Below are 22,493 nucleotides of genomic sequence, written 5' to 3' on the forward strand. Positions count from 1 at the left end.
TAAAGACAGATAATATAGAGATGTATAATTAAGGAGAGGAGGAAATGAAAGAGATTCAAGGAAGGTTGAAAAATAAAAATAAACTGAGGAGTCCTCTAGGGAGAGTAGAGAAGAAGCAAAGACCGACACAGCCTTGCAGACTCCAACGCAGCTTCGTTGTCTTCTGCAGCACCATCGTATGTGCAGGGAGGTGGTCTGGGGCCCTGCTCCTGCAGGTGGTCCTCCCTGAGGACACCTGTGCTCAGGCTGCCCCTCTGCCCCTGGGTCCAGCCAACAGGATCCAGTTGCCCATCTGAAGGCTCAGTGGAGCCTTTATCTGCCCCAGCACCATCAGCCGTACCTCTTTGGACTCTTCCAGCATCCACCCCAGACTCGTGTGGTGCAGGGACGCCTCTCTGGGTGGCAAAGGATGGTCCTCAGAGCAGCGTGGGAGAGCCTGCTCCCCAACTGCAATTAATTAAATTAAAAAACCACAACTAACCATCACAGTCATCTGTAGCTGGACAAAGGGGCAGAGGAAGCCGTACATGAACAGTAGCATTGTATAGCCTAGCACAGATTTAAATTCAGTATCGTTAGCAGGTTGTTCAGCTTTTTTTTTTTTGGTTAAATAAGGAACATGGCTATCTTTTTTTTAAATACAGCCTCTTCCCTTTATGTTGCTGTCATTGTATGTTTAATTACTATTCCTTCCATTTGAATAAAACAGGTGGGCAAAACCAGATTTTTATTCCATTTACTTTTAGTTTTCATTATATATTTTATGAAAGTGTTCCTTATAAGATTAAAGAACTTGCCCATTTTAAAAATCTATCTTGAACTTCTTTTCTTAACCTTTAATTAATACTGGCATTTAACCTCCAGCATTTTTTTAATACTAAATAGTCACATTAATTTTCCAGATAAAAATACATATTATATTTTTTTCTTAAGTTAAAGATATTATGTTGGTCATTTTTTAACAAATTCTATACAAAACTTATTTTGGGGATTGTCTCATTATTTTGGGTTTGTCTCAATCAAAGTCTTTTTTAGTTAGATGAACGCTAAAAAGCTTAGAAAAAACCTTTGTAAAACAACGAAGGACACAAAACTCCCCTACTCAGCTAGTACACAAGTGTCAAAAATTGCTCTTCTTCACTAAAATCACCATCATGCAGCACAGACTGTGCCTGTGCTCAGCACCACTTGCTTCAGATGAAGGTGAAGAAATGCCTCAAGAGACAGATTTAGGATAATCTTTTTTCTCTCCCATCCTTTCCCCTGTCCTGCGTAGTTCCCATGAAGACCTCATGCTAATCCCAAGAATTCAGAGATTGATTTAATCCTTCAAGCAAAAGACTTCCATTATTATTATTATTATTAATTACCTCCACCACCATTACTATTACTACTACTACTACTACTACTATTGTTTGGAATAACTGTTGAGAGCTTTTGTTTACTATAGAAATATTTAGTTATTCTTTGAAGCTTGCTAAACTGACTTCTCAACATCCTGTAGCAATCATCTAATTTTAAAAAATTAAATAATAAAATGGTCTAATTGTGGATCCTATGCAAAAGTACATCCCCTTACCAGCTGTGAATTTCCTGTCATTCCTCATATAATTGAAAGCTCTCTATTTCTTGCATGATGAGGACCGGGAGCGCTCACTCTCCGTACCTACATTCTCTCTCCCTGTCACTCATTTTTCAATGGGTTCCTCATTCAGTTGGTTGGTTGCCTACTATTATGGTTATCCAGTGTCCTCCCTATTGAAAAGTTTTTTCTATGCTTATACCCTCATTGCTCCACTCTGATCCCAGTCAAAGAAATAGTGCATAAAATTCAAACATAATTTTCAGAAAATATTTTTTAAATCCCAACAATTTTAATTAAATTATTATCCATGCAATTATTATTAATGCGTAATATTAAAATTTTAGAAATTAGATCAGGAATTTAACTTCCCCTGTCCCCATCCAAACTGTAGCTTTGTAATGTATTACTTGACCCATGACTCTCAATGCTTGGCGTCTACCTAACTTCATACAACCAAGGCAGGAGGTCTCCACACCTACTCACGTGTTTAGGAATCTAACTTTAAAGTTTGGGGGATTTTTTAAGATTCAGGGAAATGGGATACATGATAGTGAGGATGAGAAAGAACTCCCTTGGGCAACACAGCACTGGCAGTTATTTGCCCAACCAAAAGCCCACCATTTCATTAAAACTTAAGCAAGTAGATAAGAAGATAGTAACTCTTTCTTTGACTCGGGAACTGGTTAAAATATCTTACCTTCTCTTAAGGACTCTTGATCTTGCAAAGTTTCTGCTTCTTTACTTTCCAATGTCCCGAAATCCCGCAAATGCCTGTGAGAAATTGGGGAACCTCGGAAGCTGAAAGGTCATCTGAGAGGGGAAGGGTGGCTGTTAGGCACAAGCTAGCTAATGCTTTGTTCTAAGAAGCCAGTCTCCTGATGGAAGAGAAGCTTGGCTACAGAGCGGAGGGTCAAATAACCCTTCTCTGGCAGAAGATGTGAGTCTTTGCAACTGAAGATGGTTTTTGCCACCGGTCAGAATGAGACTGGCGAGACAAATGGCCCTGGTCACCCCGGAAGCGCGGTCACGAGGAACACTAACTAGGCAAGCTTCTTAATTTCAGCCAAAACAATGGATATCATGAGACACCGGATGAGTTTTTCTTACCAGTAAGTGAGAGAGATGGTCTGGGAACTAACACCAGTTGGCTAGGTAGAAAACTCAGGGTCCAAGAAAAGGCTAATGGCTTTGACTCAGTTGTTCCCAGTTTCATACGCAAGCCTGATGAGGCAGTGAGATCTGTGCCAGTTCTAAGTGTGGCCAGAAAAGACTGTGCAAGAAGGCATTTGCTTGAGAATGAGGAAGCCCTCTGGGGAAAAGAGAGCCTAGAAAATGGAGAGGACCAGAACAGAAGTAGATCTTGCAAATAAGCCAGAAGTTATGAGGACCTGGGGAACATATTAGTCAGATATGTCTATTAAAGACATCTGTATATATGGCAGCGTCTTGTGAATTCAGAGAACACGATGCCAATTACGACCATCGGAGAGTCGTAATTTTGGTAAATGCATAAAAGGGAATCCAGTAAACCTGGGAAGGCATCAGAAGAAGAAGTTTAATAAGCCTAAGTATTTAGACAAACTTAACAAGCTTAAAAGCAAAAGAACAATCAGAGTATTTTGCTGTGGAGGATGATTTCAATAATAATGGGCGGTAGGGAAATGTCGTGGAACAACATCATTATCTACCTATAAACTGTTCAGGATAGAAAGACTGGGCCACTCAGGCAGAGGAGATACCGCTGTATAGAAGGATAACTTGAATGTTATTTAGCTGAACTTTAAGTGGGAAGGACTATGCAACTGAATCTCTGAAGACAAATAAATAAATGCTAAACTAGAAATTCCAAAGCATTTTAACAACTTTTGGAAATTAGCAGGTCGTTGTTGCTAATATCCAGCTTAAGAAAAGGAAATGGAGTGACCAATGTTGAACTCAAAAGAACTGCTAAGAAAATTGTGCTAGTAGTGACTTTGGCTACTCCCCTATGCTTGGCCAAATAGATCAGGAGGCACACAGATTAGAAGAGAGATCTCTTGACACCCAAAGCAAAAAAATCTTGAAAAATTGACACACAAAAGGGAGAAACTAGTTTTAACTTGGGTATTAATCACAGACTGATTGTAGTTGACTCAGTAAGTCTTAACATTCAAGTGGACTACGAGGCTAATTCAGGACAGCAGCTCCTGTGTTCATGGGTCATACCTTTCATCTCTTCGAGGTGATGCTATTTTGTTTTCTTTAAAAACTGTGACATAAGTACATGTTTTAGTATCTGAGAAATCCAACAAAGAGCAACTTCATCTCTATCCTCCTAGATCTTCCCTTAAAAATTGGCCAGAGGAGAAGTACTAAACACAGCTTTACGAGCTGCTCCTCCTCCCAGGAGTGTGAAAGCCTTCAGAGAGCTTCTCGCATGGCTCAGCGGCTACCAGCTTCCTGATAAAATGCATAGACGTGCTGCGCCTTCCACATATCAGGACTCACCGAGCGGGGCTGAACTGCAGCTATAGAGTGCCCAGGTGCTCTTGCTTTCCAAGCACGGTGGCTTCACAGCAATCCAGACACAAGGGGTTTTTGTACCAAGCCTTGTTTCAAACATTCTTACCCAACCCTGCTTGCTTCTAGAGGAACGCCACCTCAGCTTAATTTGAGACACAAAGCGAGTATTGGAGTCTCAGCGAGTAGTAGGCAGGGCTGGTCTCCACTGCAAGCCACCACCATGTCACAAGACAACCTTGCAGAGTCCCCTTGGCATGACGCCCACGGTGACTTGGCAATGACATCCATCTAGGCTGCACTCAGCATTGTGGCAGCCAGCTGTCTTTAAAACCTGCCGGGACCACAGCTTGAGCACGATTAGCTGGCATGATGACAATCATGTACTTGTCTCCGCTAACTTCAACTCTATAGACAGGAACTAGCAATATATTGGCAAGAAAAGGCATAACTTGTGTACGTACAAATGCTTTGCGGCAAGTGTGCAAGGTAGTACTGGATGCATGAAAGTGAGTCGTAAAAAAAGAGGTGATGAATGAAGGAAGGTTACACGGCCATAGAAAGAAGGAATTGCACAAGGAATAGCTGAAGAAACACACACAGGAGAAGGAAAGCGAGTACGTGAACAAAGCATGCAAAAAAAGCCCAAGGAGTGAAAGGGGTGCAAGTTAAGAGGTACAATTTGGTAGTGGACAAAGATGACAAAATTAGATTGAAACCAATGTACAGGGTCAGGCAGGCATGAGAAGAGACTGACTGACCTTCCCATGGTTGTTACATACATACATACATAGATAGATACTGTTTGGGTGGGACAGAAAACATTAGGCAAAAAGGATAAAAAGGAGCAGTGTATTTTTTCCAACCAAAAGCCATCTGTAACCTATGCTGAAAATTTCCTTTTTCTGCACTTCAAGCATATTAACAGTTTAATATGTGATAGTATTGCTGGCGACACTGAGAACACTGGGCTTTAATGAATCAATAGATTTGTTTCATCTTTAACTAATTTGGACCTTTAATCTTGCTTGTGCAAAGTCTTCTTCCTTCAGGTCAAAGTATTAAATAGGCTCAAGAAGTAAATAGGGAAATAAATACCAGAAACCCCATGGGGAACATTTAAATTAAAATTTTCTAATAGTAAAATCAACTTAATGCCGCGATCTCAGGCTCAGTTCATCTTCTTCCTTTCCCTCCCCTCCCCAGCCTTATGGCTAAAGCTATGGGAATAAAAAGCCAAAAAAAAAAAAACAACAACAAAAAAAGGAAGAGGCTTTGGGGCTTTGGTTTTCTTTCAGTTTCTTGTTGCTTGTGTTGCTCTAGATTGTTTGGGTTTGGTTTGGGGTTTGGTTTGGTTTGGTTTGGTTTTTTTTAATTTTAACTGCTCTCATTATAGACTTACAGGAACTTTTAAACACAAATTTGTAAAAATCAAACACATAACCCGAAACATTGGCCTACAAATTTCCCCCCATGTTTCATACCTGGTTTGCACTCTATTGTATGCCCATGTTAGTTACGCATCTGGCTTTTTTCATGGCTATAAATTATGCTGGTGTAAACCCTTGTGTAGCCAAAATCTTGCTGATATAACTGTCTTCTACCAGTACAACGTATTTCAGTTAATGAGTCAGAATACACTTTGATATCAGTGCAAATGGTTCCTCCTGGGGGGAGGATTGCTTCTTTACTGTTAAAGTGTAGATAAGTTCTGAACTTTTCTCTTCCCTTACCGGGGCTTTAATAAATCAAACCCATATCTAGTATTTCTCATCCAGAAATAATACAGCTTCTTTTCATCACATTTTTGACTGCTGGTCCCTTTCTGTGTTCTTGCTTCGATCATCAGAAAAGAGTATATCTAAAATCCTCTCGAAAGCAGAAGTTCCGTTTCAACCAACAGCAACCACAGGATCAAACATCTCCAATCTTAAAAGAGAAAGAAAACTGACTTGAAAGTTCGAAGCTAACAAATGATTTGTAGTTGGCTGAGACCCTTGTGTTTAATACTGAGGAAGCAATGACTTTCTGGCCTCCAGTGGAGCATCTCTTAGACAGACAGACAGACAGACAGGCACACAACAAAATGAAGTCTTAGTGCTGTGAGCTTCTTGAGAACGCTACAATAACATTCTGGCAGGCTATGCACCCTTGGCTCCTGTACTCACTGCAGTTTGAACATCTCTTTTGGTTTAGCGTGATGTTTGGCAAGGTTCCCAACCTTACATTATCTGGGAAAAGATGACAAGAGAAGCTGGTATGTGCAAGGAGTCTTTGAAGAAGCTTCTTCACAGTTTTCTCATAGCAAAACAGTTGGCTGTGTGTAGGAGAAGTGTCAGGACTGCAGTTTAGACTGCTGGCTTGAAAAGGGTTTAACTGATTTGCATCGAGGCACTGAGATGCTGAGATACCATAGCAATGTGTGTGGTATAAGAACCTAGATAGAAGAAGATTAGATAGCAAATCAGACAGAATTTTGCATGTGACTTCCTGGGTTTGTCTAAACTTATAGCAGCAACAGTTAATTATAGGAGGTTCTGCAGGCAGCTCCTGGGTGGGTTATGTCACTTATACATTAGATTTCAGCCATAAATTGCCAGCCGAGAGCTACCCCTGTGGCAGGAAGCCCCTATTGATGCAAAGCTCAGGGGTAGGAGCAGCAGACATTAGTGATGGAAGATCAGGGGGTGAAGAAGCAGTTTGACAGTAATGGCAGAACTCCAATGAAAAGAGCATCAAGATGGGCACAGGTCATCACCTAAAGAGAGACAGACACAGGAGGTGGTTGCACACAGAAATTATTTGTGGTCGTCCTCTAGATGATTGCTGTACTGACTTCCAGATCTAGTCCCTCTCCTTCTACCACGTGTGAATCCCTCAGCCCCTGTAATCACTTCCTCTGGCTCTTAAGCAAGGACAGCTCTTTAATTGCAGGTTAATGCTTCAATCAAGTTCTTGAGGCTACTTTGAAGTGGCTGGGCAAGAGAGACTGGCCTTTCAGCAGCAGCTGCTGCCGTGTTGCTGTACAGGGAAGGCGTTGCCGTGAGACTCTCTGTGAGCAGCAGGATCCATCATTTTTTCTCCGGTAGTGCCTCAGGGCACGTCTACACGACACAGCACGGCGCTGCACGGCGGTTGCACTGGGTTCACAGCAGGGATGGCACACCTGGAGCACTACCCTGATACGCCTATAGGACTTGCACCCCCGTGCTTGCTGCCGAGTTGGCTTGTCCAGTGCAAGGTCAGATCTCTCTTCCTCTCCATCGATCTACACTCTGCCGTGTGGACCCACTTGCACTTAGAAGTATGTTTGAAAGTGAATTATAAAGTTTAGGACCTTATATCAGTTTTGATCTGCAGTTTCCGATCTGTGGGGTCTTATTTATTTCAGAAAGTGCAAAAGCTTTCAAGCACTGATTTCATAGGCAATGCATTTATTTTTTTCTTGGCTGATATTCCTGGTTTTGTTTTTTATTCTTTCCTTTGAGTATCCAAATTTTACATGAAATTTCTACTCACTTGGAAACACCAACACATGAAGTAATTACCAATCTTTCCTGCCTAAGTTAATGGCCTTCTCCTTCCTCGTGCTGTTAGTTCAAGGTCACAATGATAAATTTAAATCCTTCATGAGTTTTCATCTGACTTGCTGTCCACATAAATTGTTCATTAAACAATCCAATTTCTATTGGCATTCTCCCTTTCAAAGGATGTCAACAGGAAATAAAAATGCTCAGCCCTTTGTGAATGATGTGCAAGGACATGCAAGCTTATTTTAAAAAAAAAAAAAAAGGCAGCAGTTAACCAAATCCTTTAGTTTCTGTTTTGAATGACTGGCCATAGGAATGCAGGCTAAGCTGTATTTCAGCTGTTCCCAAGGATGTGTATGTGTAACTTGTTGATAGTGGTAGGTACTTCAGGCTCCAGTGACAGCTATGTGACCACTCTGATGATCATTGTCCTGTAGCAGAAGCAGCCCCTGTCTCCTCTCAAGAACACCAGGCATAACAGAAAACAAAGAGGGATCTGTTTTTTCAGAGGACTGACACTCGTACCTCCTGCTCTTTGCCGAAAATAGAGAGCCTAGGTCCCTTCAGCTCCCACCCTATGCTCCCAGCAACCATTAGGTTATAAGGAACTGCATGCCTTGCTCCAGAAATTGCTGCGAATGTCTGATACCCAGGAGAGCTGGGACCTCTGCCTTACAGGACCTGTGGGGGATCTGATTGATAGAAGCAAAACTCAATACACAGAACACCAGCTTACTTCATTGGGAACTACCCATTACCACCAAAAGGAAAGAAAAGCCCATCGCAGCCTTAAAGTTTCAGCGTTATGTTTTTAAAATCTTACCGGCGTCCAAGGTATATGTCTTTCACAGTAAAAATTACTTGGAGTGCACTGTGAATGCACAGACACAGATCAGTGCTGAACATCTGGTTAAAATAAATTACAGTCTTATTTTGCAAATAAAAGTTCCTAGGATCTACATGACAAAGTCTGGCCAGCACAACTATCTCATGGGGAAAAAATCACATCCCTAGCCTACAAAGATAACTATTTTGGCATGATTCCTTTCCCCACTATGTAGACTTACATAGACGTACACCAAACAGAGAAGTTCTTTTACCAGTGCTACTCACATTGTTTGGGAGGTACTTCAACCATGCTGGCAAACTCCTGCAGCTGGTATAAGCCATGTCTCCTCTGAGGGATTTGGCCAGAACAGTGACACCAGCGAAGCCGCTGAAGTACAGAATAACCCTTTTTCTCCTGTTACCCCTCTCTAACATTTTTCATTTTTAAAGCTTCCTGCTAAAAGGAAACACGCAGAATTTGTGCCTTCTCTTGTATCAGCAAGACATTATTTGTTTTTCGGAGGAATTAAGGTATACATACGGGTAGGAGATGTGTTGCTTTCAAACATCCCAGTGGTACTTGCTTCTTGATGGAAGATCCTACTTGTCCTGTGGGATGCCCGTTGTCTGTTTTGGTATTGGTTTTGGAGGTGGAGGGGCAAAGGTGGTTTGCATTTCTTTAAGTCTTCATATTTTGGGTTTGCTTGGTGGCAAATATAATGGTCATAGTTAATGGATTACAACTGTGTATGCAAATTAATTTGAGCTGTTTTGAATAACAAAACAAAGTCCTTTAGTCTGTGAATTGTATTCTTACACTCTGACACTTCCTGTTTGTTTGCGTTTTTTTCCTATGGTCCCTGTTAGTTCTTACCTGATAACATTTGCCAAAGGATTTTCTGGATGAACCCAAACATTCAGGATTTAGCACCAAACCCTAACCCATGAGCACCTCATAAAGTAAGGCAACTCGTAAAGCTATTTTGGCTTAAAAGTAGGATTCAGCTCATTGTGGCAACAGGCAGTTTTCACCTGTCCTCTTCAGACAGTTAATTTTATCTAAATTCCCACTTGCTTCAGTCTATGCAGACTCTCTTCATTCCTTTCCCTGCACCTTCACCCTCCATTTGTCTTCCAAGTCTTGTGCTTTTCCACAAGCAGTGAACAGGACAGAAGGGACAAGAAGGAAGAGTGAAGGGGAGGCACCCAAACCAAAACCAACCTCTTCTGAGCGGATGCAGGCCAGGAACCTCCCCTTCATTTAATTTCCCATTATCAGTTAGCTGTGAAATGAGGAAAACATGGAGCAAGCCGTGGAGAGGCCTCCACTTTTGTGTGCGCTGTGTTGGAAGGGAGGACCTGCAACTTGCTCTGCAGGGCTGCCTGACTGCCAGGACACGTCTGCCTCCCCTACAGCTAATACTGACACACAGAACCCAGTGGAGTACAGCACCCAAGGGCCAACTTAGGAACGGGCAAGAGAAAGTAATGACCAAAAAATGCCGCCTCTTCTCTGCCTCAAATAAGGCTTTCACAGGTGAGCAGAAATGGTTTGGGCTGCTAATGAGGTGCAGGCTGCCAAAGAAAACACACGCGCAAATTCATATTTTCCAGGTGGCTGCTGGTAGAAGTGTAGCTGTCCATTGAAGTCTACAGCATAAGCTTTTTTTTGCGCTTACTCATTAAATTGCAGATGTATCGTGAGGTTACTTTATAATGATGTTAGCCGTGTTGTCTCATTGGCCTTGTAAATCAGTTGGTTGTCACGAGATTTAGAAAAACTGAGAGCTTGCTTCAAGTCACGTGAGGAGCTGGTGGCACTTCTGCAGAAGGTGCCGGTGACTCTGCATGACCTGTTGCCAAGGAGAGCCAAGGCCATCGCTCCAGCTCAGCGTTACTCTCGCTCAGTGCCGAGCGCGAGTCAGTCAAGCCAGAGGGACTTGGATCAGAACTGGGTGTTGAGACAACAAACACAGGATGGAGTGTTTCCCTGAGGGATGTTAAAACAAGAAGCAGAAAAATGCATGACTGGTCCCTCGTGGTTCAGCTGATGGGATAACCTGCTCAGGCTGGTCCAGTCTCACCCTTCCCGTTCACATTCACATGCACGCTCTGCCTTTTCTGGCCAAGGCTGCCCCAAGACAAGCCCCCCTCACCAGGCTCACAGCCTTGCTCTCTTGCTTTCCCCTCTCTACCTCTGCTCATACCTGTGCCTTGAGCCTGGCACGGCTGGACGGGTTTGTTAAATAAAACCCTCCGTGGCCTTGACGACAAACGCTGTGCCACAGCACTTTGAGCGTTTCTAGAAGCAGCTGCTTTCGGTTCCCATTTCTCGGGCGGTTACGTGATTTAACTCTTTTGTGGTGGCCCGAGAGCGGCATGGGCAGCTGGAGCAGGCAGGGAACATGACGGGGGATGTGTTCACGTTTCCTTCTGCTACCAACATACCCTCTGCAGCCAGATCTTCAAACTGGGGCTTTTAAATTAGGTAGGCTATTTCCAGTGTAAGGGCTCTCATACTGAAAGTAAGTTACGAGCAAGATGGAGAATTTAGACAAGATTTTGAGAGAAACAGGTCTGTGTTGTCATTCAGATGCATTTTGTCATTATTTTCATTCTGAAGTCATTCTGAAGATTTTACGGGGTCCTAATGCATCTAGCTTCTTTTCAGAGGGTGCAGGTGTAAGAGCAATGTTTCGGGATTAGTCCCCTGACAACTCTGTGACACTTATTCTCTCCTCCAAAGCAATCCATACCTCCATAAATGGGTGTTTGCTAAGTTTACTGTTGTATATGAATGTAAACTCTTTAGAATGGGTTTGATAAATTTGAGTAGATGGAGAAGAAGGTGGCCTCAAACTGAACATTTCTCAGTGCAATTGAGATTCATGAAAATATGTGCAAGGACACGTTTGTTTTCTAGGTACAAGTTACACAGCTTCTTGCATTCTGCCCAAGGAGGGTACCTTCAGAAAATAAAACTAAGACTGCTAACTATTGATGCAAACAAACAGCAAATTCATTGAATAGGATTATCAACCCACAAAAGATCTGAAAAGAAAACTGCAAAGGATTGAGTAGAGCCGCTTTGACTATGTTGTTTGAACATGGAGGATTTTGTCTAGAAGGCCTTCTCGCCTTCTTTCTCTCATTACTGCTAATATTGTTCCCTCAAAAGTGGCACCCATTAAATACCACCAGCTAGCTGCTGTAGTGACATTACAGCTGTTATGCTGTTGCCAGAAATACCTCATTTTAGTGTGGGCCTTTCCAGGAATAAGAAAACAAGGCAGCCTCCACTAGGTCTGGGCTTTTGCATATTGCAGAGCCACATCTAACTGAATTAAGTAGAGACGCCAAGACTAAATTACTGAAACATTTCTTATGCTGACTTGGTTTAACAAGAATGCAGCCTAGTCTGAACACGGCATGGGTTTCCATGCAAGCTGAACGATCAATGCGTTACAAATCCTGTGTTTAAAGAGATGGCTTCACCATTCCCCAAAGCCTGGATTTGTCCTTCATCTTGCAGGGGTCCAGAGGAAAGTTGTCTGCCAGCAGGGTCACTCGCGGGAAGTGTGGACAGGAGGAAGAGTCATCCCCAATATTATAACCACGCACATTTATGAATTTCTAAGCACATGCATCAGTTTTCGTGAACAAACGTAACCACGATTAGTCCTTGCTCCTTAGATGTCTCCATCTGAGTGCCATGTTTAGTCAGCCTTATGCAAATAGTATTTCCACTGATTTCAATTCACACAGACTTCAGTGAGAGCCTGGCCAGACTGGGACCTGCAAGGTATGCCCCCAAGATCACAGGCTCACTGATGCAAGAATTTATGCAGATAGATAGGAAGGACGAGGAACAAAGAAGTTAGTCAAGACCACTGTGATGACAACCAGTTTTGTCCAAAGTCGGAAAACTGGGACGTCACTGGACAAACAAAAGGGTATACAGGCAGCAACTACCACGTCAGCTGCAGACCTAAGACTCTACTGAGCATTGTGGAAACAAGGAATTCAAAACAGACCCATTTCCATCACAGGCAAAGGTGAGGCGAGGGGGAAGAAAAATCTGGCTGTGCATTTGGTCAGGGGTGCACACGCCATAGGCACTCCCCAGGCAGGTTCTCTGCCCATAGTCAGCAGGGCTTGTGTAGTGACACCTTCTTTTCCTTTCCAGTACAATTCGATAACGTGCACCTGGCTGGACTGCCAGCATGTTGGCACTCCCAGGAGTAAAAAGATAGCGGCCTCTCTAAAGATACCGACCTCATGAAACACCACACCTCAGCACAACACAGTCAAGGTCTGAGCTGTTCTTATTTGCATGTACTCATGACTTAGGCTTGCATAAGGACCCATAAACTCTTCGAGAAAAGAACAGCTACAGATTTGCCTGTTTTTTGTGTTCCAAGGACTTTTCTCGTTAGCTTCAAGATGACATTTTAATGAGGTTTCACTGCATAGAAAACATGGGATGATTTAACCAGCTCTTTCTCCTCCCTCCTTCCTCAAACTCTTTCCGAAATGAGTTACCATTTGGGAACGAAAGCTTTTATGAGAATTTATGTCATTCGTATGGAGGCAGGAGTGAGGGAAAAGTCAATCAGCTGCTAAACCTTGGCATCAGAGCTTATGCCATTCCTTCTCTTGCCCTGCACCGAGTGGCAAAGCTGCCTTGTCCAGACCTGTACAAGTTTCTTCAAAAGCCAGGAGCTGGTGTGCGTTTGTTTGTTTTGGGAGTCACAGAGAGGGCAGCGTAAAATAGCCGCAAGGCAATTCCCCTTCGGTAAAATGGAAGTCTCACCAGCTCTTCATTCAATACAATGTGGCTCAAGAGGATATCCTGCCAACCCAATGATAACGAGGGAAATAAAGTCACTTCCTTACCAGCTGTTTGATTCAGGTAGAAAAAGGAAGTCTTTACTTCCTCGTGTTTGCTCTCCCCACCACCCCCTCGGTCAGAAATGCCAGGCTGAAACTGCCTTTTCCCTCTGTATTTTCAGTTAGGAGCCATCAGATCCGTAACGCTTCGCTGGGCTCAGCCTATGGGAAGTATGTGCTTCTCTGCGGCCAAGAAGCTGCGCCGTGCCTCTCAAGCAGGGGCGAAGGCTGAGCTGCAAAAGGACCGAGACGGAACAAACTCGGCTCAATGCGCAAGCAAAGAACGCCTGTGTAATTAGAGATGACATTTGCTTCTTGGATCAGAGCTGCCGAATTTGGGCCAGCGGAAGAGCCGGGGTAGTGTGATCTGGATGCTTTGTTTTGAAACTGCCCTGACTCACTGTGCTGTTACCCCTCCTAATCCTCCGAGGGTGACAAGCTCCACTTTTGCCCTGGGCTCCCTGCAAATCCCACGGACTGCGGCCAGGAACACGCTGTGTCTTCCCTGCGTAGAGTTCAACATGCAAGAGGGCAGCGAGGAGTGCCCCTGGGGCAATTTTCCTGGCCTGCCAATCAAGCCCAGGTCGGTGAGGCAGGCACTTCGGGTGCTTTGGTGCTAAAAGGAGCTTAGGCAGAGCATCTTTCCCTTCCTCACTGCCACCTTTCGTGCTTCGCAGAAACAGGGAACATAAAGATGCATAGCAAACCAGCAATGGACCGATTCGACTTAATAAAAGCTTCTTAAGGAATTACTTTTTTAAAATGTACAGAGCTGCATGAAGAGTTCTTCTGCATATAATTTTTAACTCTAATATAATTTTACATGCAGGATATAACTTTCCATTAAATGTTGAATAGGTAGGTCTTAAAAGCAAGGCCTGCGACCATTTTCTTTCCAATTGTGTAGGACTTCCAGAGAGGTTGACCAAGCCAGAATTTTCCTCAGTCTGTGTGCCAAGAGGACCCTTGCTTTCATTATAAAGAGTGCTTTTCAGAGAACATCAAGTGTTTCAAGCAATTTTCCTCATTTTATTTGTTTTAACAGAGATTCTCTTATTTTAAACAGACCGGTTTAGGTGACAAAAATCCAGTGACAAATACATGGGTTTACAGATGGAGACAAACCTTATGAAACAGCTGAGATTCTGTTTAGGGTTCTCTTTGTGCTAAAATAGTTTTCAGCAACGGGTCATACTTCCCTCCCCCCTTCCTTGTTTTAGTACATAAAATGGACATGTGTTTATTTAAAACAGGTTTGAAACTTAAACAAATAGTGACAGGCTGTTCAAACAAGCTTCGGAAATAGGCCTAATCAGGATGTTTGAGAAGGGGAGGGGGAATGATCATAAAGAGCTACTTGTAATATATAGTGCAGACACCATTAGGTTGGGTTCATGTTATTGTTGTAATAATCTCAGACAAAAAAGTACTGCATGCTGCACATTTTTTGTTAACATTCCTCTTTTGAGCCATGGGTTATGCCATATTTTTGCTTTGTTTTCAAGTTTTACTGTAACCCTCCGTCCGTTTTCATACCCAATACCTGGAGTTCTACTGAATCATTAGAAACAGTCTCCCTGACAAACTGGGAGGCATGTTCCTAAACTGGGATAGAAGGAAGGCACAAAATATGACCATTTTTATATTGATACTGTGTATGCATCAGCTGTCATGAATATACAGAAGTGAGACCTTCCCCACAGAACGAAACCATGGAAATATTAATGTTAAAATGTTTTCACATGACCTGCATTTCCATGTGTGTTTTGGTTTGTGGGGTTTTTTTTTTATTTCCTCTCTTTTCCACCCGTAATAACTTTACCCTTGTTGTATTTTTATAAGGCCTGATCTTGAACTCCGCACACAGACAAAGCTCCTGTGGAAGTCAGCGAGCCTGCACTGGCGACAACAGGATTTAGCCCAGTCTGTAACATTTTAGGATATTGTGTTACTTCATAGCCTTAAGGAGAAATAAAAGCAGCTTTCCAAACTGCTGCACAGCGAACTGAGTGTGCTTTTTTAGCTCTGCAACAGCACAGCAGAATATTAAGGCCAGAGTTTGCAAATTTCAGAAACCAGGCAGCTAAGCAAAACTTGCCAAATTTTCTCTGGAATGAAGAGTTTGCATTAAGACATTCCCCCCAAAGGTTAAGCTGCTTTCACTTAAGAATAAACCTTTGGAAACCCAGGTTTGAAAACGATTGCCTGGAGGAACAAGCATTGAGAAACAGCAGGAGGAAGATGTACTTTCAGGTCAATCTGTTGGCCCAAGCCTATAGCCATCCTGTTACTGACACATTTGCTCTTACCTACAGCATGCACCAATATTACTTAATGCAATGACATATTTTGGAAGTAAATACCTATTATTTATTTGAGTCTCACTCAGTGTCTAGTGATTGGGAGTCAAAATGGCAAAATATTATAAAACCTTACACGCCCTCTCGTGGTAAAACCACAAACGCTCTTATTTTGACAACTACAGATGACTAATGATGGAGGCTCATTTAAATACATAATTTATGGAAAATTAGCTTGGCTGGAAGATTTATATAATAGCGGAGACCTTTCTCTCCTTAATTCCTTCTGTAATCCGTGACATACATGCATTTTTAGAAGGCAGGTTACCTCCTAGCATAGTAACATTACAAAACAGCTAAAGGCACTATAACATAAATAGAGAATGTTTACTTCTACAAAAAATGGGAAGCCTAGAATAAGAGCTGTAGAGATAGAAACCCCCAGGTTGGATAGCTATTTCGTGGGCTTATCTCAGTAGTTTTGGAGCAGGCCTCCATTGGCTGCACAGTAAAAGAGTTGTCCTAAACGGTTTTGTCACATTTTTGTCAGTTTTATCACATTTTTAAAGTCATTCGGCTTTGTTATTTACTGCTTTATGCCATAGGGTATGATTTATCTCTCAGGAATGCTCTGAAACTTCAAGTTTGTTAGGAACTGCAGCTTGAAAGAAAGGCGTTATGCAGAGAGTATCACCAATCTGATCACTAGTCCAGTCAAATCCCATCATATTTTTAGTCACAAAAACTTTACTGCTTACACAGCCTTTCCATTTGGTGCCTACACACACTTTTCCAGAGCAGCTCTACAATACAGCTCTCGGTACATGGAGGAATGCAGCTTGAAGGAGAAACCCAGGGTGTTTCGGGCTGGGCTGAGGGAGACGCTGGTGACTTGTGGGTGGCCAGGAGAAGTGGCATCACTCTATGCTTCCCCTCTCTTCCTCGAGCCGAATGTCTTGGCTGGAGGCTGGAGGGCAAGTCAGACTGACAAGACCATCCCCTGGAAAGCCAGCTCTTTTTTAGACAGGGCTGGGTTACTCTTCTGTCAGATCAGCTGGCTGGCCTGACAAACCCTACAGCCAGACCACTGCCACGTCCAAGGCATGATTAGCAGGAGCAAAGGACCACGGTGTCACCCGTTCTGTGACAGTTGCAAAAGACCATCAAAGGTGTAGCACAACCCTAAGAGCTTTAGTTCATAGGTAAGAAACATCCATGGCTACTACACATGGTCTTCTGCACCCATCCCAAGAGAACAAAATTAAATACAGTCTTATTTTCAGTGAAGCCAACCAGCAATATAGTTCCCCCATGTCCAGTGGAAATGAAAGGTTTGGAGAATGAAGGTACATTTACCTCTTTCATGTATGTTTGTATATACAACATTCAGGAGGCAAAATCGTGGTACTCGTATTTAAAAATGCTGCTCCTATATTTTCTGTTAGGCTGCACAGGCCTAAAGCAGAAGTCACGACTGTAAGTAATTACGGCAATATGTGTAAAGAAGTAAGCAGGAGAACTTTGTGCTAAGCACTGCACAAAAACATAGCTCCCAAATCACTATTTTAATAGGTTTGTGTGGAGGGTTTTTTTGTGCTGGCATGATTGCTGGATGACCATTGAGCATGAAGAAGCTGCCCTCCCTCACTGAAAAAGTTACTGCAAGTCTGATATTCCATTATTTCCCTTTCTAGGATGCCTTCGTGGAGTTGTATGGCAACAGTATGAGGCCTTTGTTCGATTTTTCCTGGATCTCTCTGAAGACTATCCTGAGTCTGGTTCTGGTTGGAGCTTGCATCACTCTTGGCGCTTATCTCGGACATAAGTAGAGTCACTCAGATTGTCACGGATTACAGAAGTCTTTCAAAACAACAAAATAATATTTTTTTTCCTGTAGAACAATGATATTTTATGAGCAAATCAACTTCCCAGCTAAAGATTAAATCAGCTATTACTGCCAAAGGAAATATCATTTATTTTTACATTGCCGGAAAATTATTTATTAAAAGATATTTACATTTTAACCTGCTAGTTTCAGAAACTCTGCAAGTTGTATCTGTCATCACGTCATGTTGTTATTCTTAACTTTAATGAGCCCCAAAGTATTTTAGGTTCTTCTTTTAATTAATACAGCTGGCTGGATTATTTTATCTCTGAAAAGCAAACATACTGACAAAGACCTACCTGCTTACACTTCCGAGGGCAGTTACTTGAGCTGCTAAAGGCTGCGTAATCGTGTTGATTTTCCTTGTATTTTCTGGATGGCTGGAAGGGATCTGAAAGACAAGGTCAGCGTGAACAAAGTTCTCACCCTGTCCTGCTAGCAAGAACTGACGGAGTAAACGATTCAACATGGTACATACGTGGAGTCAAGATGGCAACTTCTTGAAGGACACCTGTCTATCCCTACAGGAGGGCAGTTGGAAATACGATTGCTTATGCCTTGTAAACATGCGTTTTCAAGTTACCAGTTGTGCCATCACGTCATAGTCACAATATCCTAATACATGTCAACTCAAATACTTTTTTTTTTTTTAAAAAAAACAGAATTGTGAAGTTAAATCTTTGGGGCTTGCAGGAAATTGCCGTTACAATGATTTTCTCAGCAGTAAAACGTCGTGGTTTTGGTTTTGGTTTTTTTGCGGCTACTGACACAGAAACATCAGGAGACCTTAAGTGCCTGCTTCGACAGAGCAGAGCTGGAGTCTGAAGACCTGACCTGTGTCCCACTTTAGTGGGCTCATATCTGCAACTAATCCTGTTTACTTACTGAGTTCCTCCAGGGGTTTGAAGCCAATTAGATGTGGTCTCTAAATCCCTGGAAGTTGAAAAAGATCTTAATTTTATTTGGCAAGAAGCAGACCTCAGCTGAGTTACAGATTAGCTCTGACTATCCTTGTTTATCAAACTGGACACCAAAATCAAGTTCATTTTCATAACAGGAAAAGAAAGTGAGCTTTATCCTCCTGCCCCTTGCCCTCAAAGTTGTTTCACGCTAATAATTTCCTAAGACTGTCTACAGAAGTAAAGATGATGAAGAAACTCCAAATCCTCTCTCTGGACAGAGACTCTTTGACACCTCCATCGCGCGGGTGCCTGTTGTCGTTTCGAGCAAAAACAGGGTGGAGGAAAAGGGGTGGGGGCGAAGTCGTCTGCTCACGTTACAAAATGCAACTCCAGTAAAATCAATGCCGAATACTCAGTATACAGTTTTATAAACGGACCTGTGTTCTGAAACCAGATGTGTCAATGCATTTTAAAGCTGGGCTTTCCGTCCGCTCGGAGGGGGCCAGGAGCCCCAATGAAGCTGAAGAACCTGAAGCGTGAACCACAGGCTGCTCCGAGGCGTGGAAATGTCCAGCGTCAAATGTTTAAGTGAAGCATAACTATTTTTTCTATGAAACTTTAGAAATCTGGGATTTTGAAATCTGGGTGTCCAGACATAGAAAGAAAAGGTTGCAAAGCTCTGGTTGAAATATACCGTACTATACATAAGTGCTCTAAGGGTGACAAAAATACAGTGAATAAACTGTAGATTCAACCTCAAGATTTCAGTTGAATAACTTTGTGGCATTATATGCAAAATATCTCCATAAACTTGGGAATGTAATATGTTCAATGTTAAGGCTGTAGTTGATGTCGTGTCTTCAAAGCTGCTTTTTTGTTTGTTTGTTTTTAAGAGTTGTACATCTCAGCATTTTTACTGCTATTTAGTTGTGGCACCAACACTTTGTATGAGCAAAGATGGGGCGAGCTTACATTTCAAATTTGAAATTACTTTTAATTTTATGGAAACATAGAAAGGAAATGTTTCTAAAAACACAAAAATGTGATCTAAACTATGCTTGATTAAAGAAAAATGAAAAATCTCACCATCAAACAAAAAGCACCTGCAGTGTTTTTAGAGTGCTTCTGTCAGAAGTGGGCAGATTCATCTGAAAAATACTCAAAATGGGAGCAACCGAATATTGTGGATTGAGTGTGGGCTTGCTTTCTTTTCAGCTTCCAAGCTGAATTTTGTCTGCAGCCAGTTTCAAAACTGGAATTGGCTGGTATTGAGCTAATGTTTCATTTCACAATCTAGTCTTCGTTTCAATTTGTGCCCATATGCCCATTAAAGTTCATGAACTATTAGACCTCAAATTGTTTCAATATTGTTTATTTTATTAAAGGTTTACATTGACAAAAGTAGTAAAAAGTTAACTATCAATTCCAGTGCTGCTATACTACCAGGATAATTCGAATGGGTTTTATTTTTTAATACCTTCCAATGGCAAAAGTTTTTTAAAGCTGCTTTAGAAATAATATGAAGAAGACACATGATACACATTTAAATAAATACTGAGGATGTTGTGTTCTGTTGTGTCTACTCACTGGACTTCCCAGTGTATTAGTTAATGCCAAGCAAAGAGTTGTGATGACTGTTGATGATTTTATTTTATTAAAGAGCTAATGGAGTTTTCCCATCCTGACTGCAGAATAGTACAGTATTGTGGCTGCATTAGGTATAATGATAGTTGATAATACATTTATTAAGAAACATATTAGAAACATTGAATGTATATAAAAGCTTGAACTTCTTTAATAAAATCCTCTCACTCCTGCATTTCTTTTGCAATAATTCCTGTCTTTCCTATTTCTCATTACACTTTCACATAAGAATTTTTTTCCCACAAAAATGACTTATAGACTTCCAAGACTACACTTCAGTGAAAATCTGTCCTCTGTCACTATGTATGCACACACAGCTGACCACTCCCAGCATAACCAAATTGTAAAAGCAAGAAAATAAAAGAGAGACACTTTTGAAATTAGTTAGGTGTGGAAGATCAGAGGACAACAAAGGAAGAGGTCAAGAAGTAGAGGGAAACAGAGACCACTGAAATATCTCCCTGTTTAAAGATGACTGTTACATGGAGTTTGTTCGTCTGTCATCCTTTCCCTTGAATAATGATTATATAAGGGCAGAGTAACAGATTACAGAGATCCCACAATTATTCTTCACTATAAAACTTTGTTAATTCTGAAGGCAGTCTTTTGCCAAACAGGAAATCTGTAGGAATTTAAGAGAAATACTTGATTTTGCTGTATTCAGTTTATTTGTCATTAATTCTTTCTCACTCCATTTATTAAGAGAATAACAAAGGCAAATATTTTGCTTCTGAAAAAAAAAAAATCTGTAAGGTTACCTAAGATCTGTTATAGATCAGTAACTTAGGAATAGATGGAAAAACAGGGAAAAAAAATCTGCAAGTTGAGTATTCTGAAATCAGAGCTGACACAGAAGACATTTCTTAATAGAACAAGCACTGGATCCATCAAAGGAGTAATGGGGCTGTTGAGGTAACAGAGAATAAACAGATAAGGAAGGGGGCTGGAAGATACACAGAATGACATTGGTATGCAAGAAAATCTTGAGTTTCATATGATGCAGGAGTTCACCCAAGATGGTCTGAAAATAACTTTTAACTAAACCCAGCGACAAATGTGAGCACTACATGACTACAATTACTAAAAATCCTCAATTACAAAATTATTTGTGAATTATTATAAAATTATCCAATCAGTATGAAAGTTGATAGGTTTGTTGTTGTGACTGAGGATTACACAGCCTGAGCAGGGTTGAACTAATAAGGAACAACTGTGAAAAAAGATGTTTCTTTGAAACCAGATGTGCAAAGGAAACACCGAGGTGATGCAGTTGGAAAAATAGGAAACCAGTCCCCCCAATCCTTGCATGTGCACAGGTCCCCCAGCTTTGACCCTGAAGCATGTCACTGTGCTTAGCTGTGCACCTGCGCTCCAAAAACCTACAAGTCCTATTGATTAAAAGTATAGTGAAGCAGCATGTTTAAAGCCTGTTTTTTTTATTTTCCTCTGTCTTTAAACAAGCTAGCAAAACGGTTCATTTGTATTACGAGTTAATCGCTCGTTACTATATGAAAAATTAAACTTCTTTTGATTTATGCATGTAAAAATTCATTCTCACCACAAAAGCCCAGCTTTGTTTTTCATTCCTATCTCTCTTTCAAACAAGGCTAAATACAAGGAAGATAAAAGATTCGGTTAAATCTGTATTTGGTGTAAATCACACTCCTATACTGTGTTAATGCAGCTTCATCACACAATGAAACATTTTTCAAGAAGTTATACAGCATTAAGAATTCCACACAAAACCTGTATATTTTTATAATTTAAATAGCATATTTTTTTCTTTTTCTTCTGAATATTTGAATTTTAATTATCACCAGCATAAATGTACATAAACAGATATTGTTTATCCAGTACCTTTGGATGATGTATGTATGGTAATGTAGTTTGTCAGTTTATCATCATTTAATATGATTATGTTGTTCTTTGTCTTTAAAATGTTATAAGAACATGCTGCCATTAAACTTTCCATGTCTGTCTAGTTAATATTGTGAAAAAAATAATAAAGCACACTGTGAGTTACTCGTTTTGCATTTGCATTTTTTAGGATTTATTGATTAAAAAACTACTCAAACATTTTGAGTGTAATTCCATAAAAGAAACATAATGTCTCCTTCCTGATAGTTCTGTTGACATGTTCTGCTCAATATTAATACCTGCAAGCCCCAATGACACTGTGGAAATGTTACTTAGCCACATGATTGATTTTTTTCTCTGAATCCAAAATCTTTGAAGTTTTTTGTAAAGCATAGACCCTGAAACTATGGGAATGCAACTTACCTGAAAACAAAACAAAACAAACAAAAACCAAAACCAAAACCAACCAACCAACCAAACAAAACAAAAACAAACTACCCAAACTTTTATATACTTCATGGTAGCAGAGATGCTTTAAAATAACGCTCGCATCTTTGAGGCTTATGCAACAGA

The 22,493-nt window shown here is 41.3% G+C and overlaps 1 protein-coding gene across 1 annotated transcript in view; it reads left to right on the forward strand.

Annotated features, from left to right (window-relative positions):
• Positions 1-22,068, forward strand: part of BCL2 (BCL2 apoptosis regulator) — a 95,947-nt gene extending 73,879 nt beyond the window's left edge. Inside the window, exon 2 of the mRNA XM_065629945.1 lies at positions 17,327-22,068. Within this exon, the coding sequence (XP_065486017.1) occupies positions 17,327-17,461 (135 nt within the window). The 3' untranslated portion in view covers positions 17,462-22,068. The remainder of the gene's footprint in view (positions 1-17,326) is intronic.
• The last annotated feature ends 425 nt before the right edge of the window (positions 22,069-22,493 follow it).

This window comes from Caloenas nicobarica, chromosome 2, assembly GCF_036013445.1.
Source record: "Caloenas nicobarica isolate bCalNic1 chromosome 2, bCalNic1.hap1, whole genome shotgun sequence".
Lineage (NCBI taxonomy): Eukaryota > Metazoa > Chordata > Aves > Columbiformes > Columbidae > Caloenas > Caloenas nicobarica.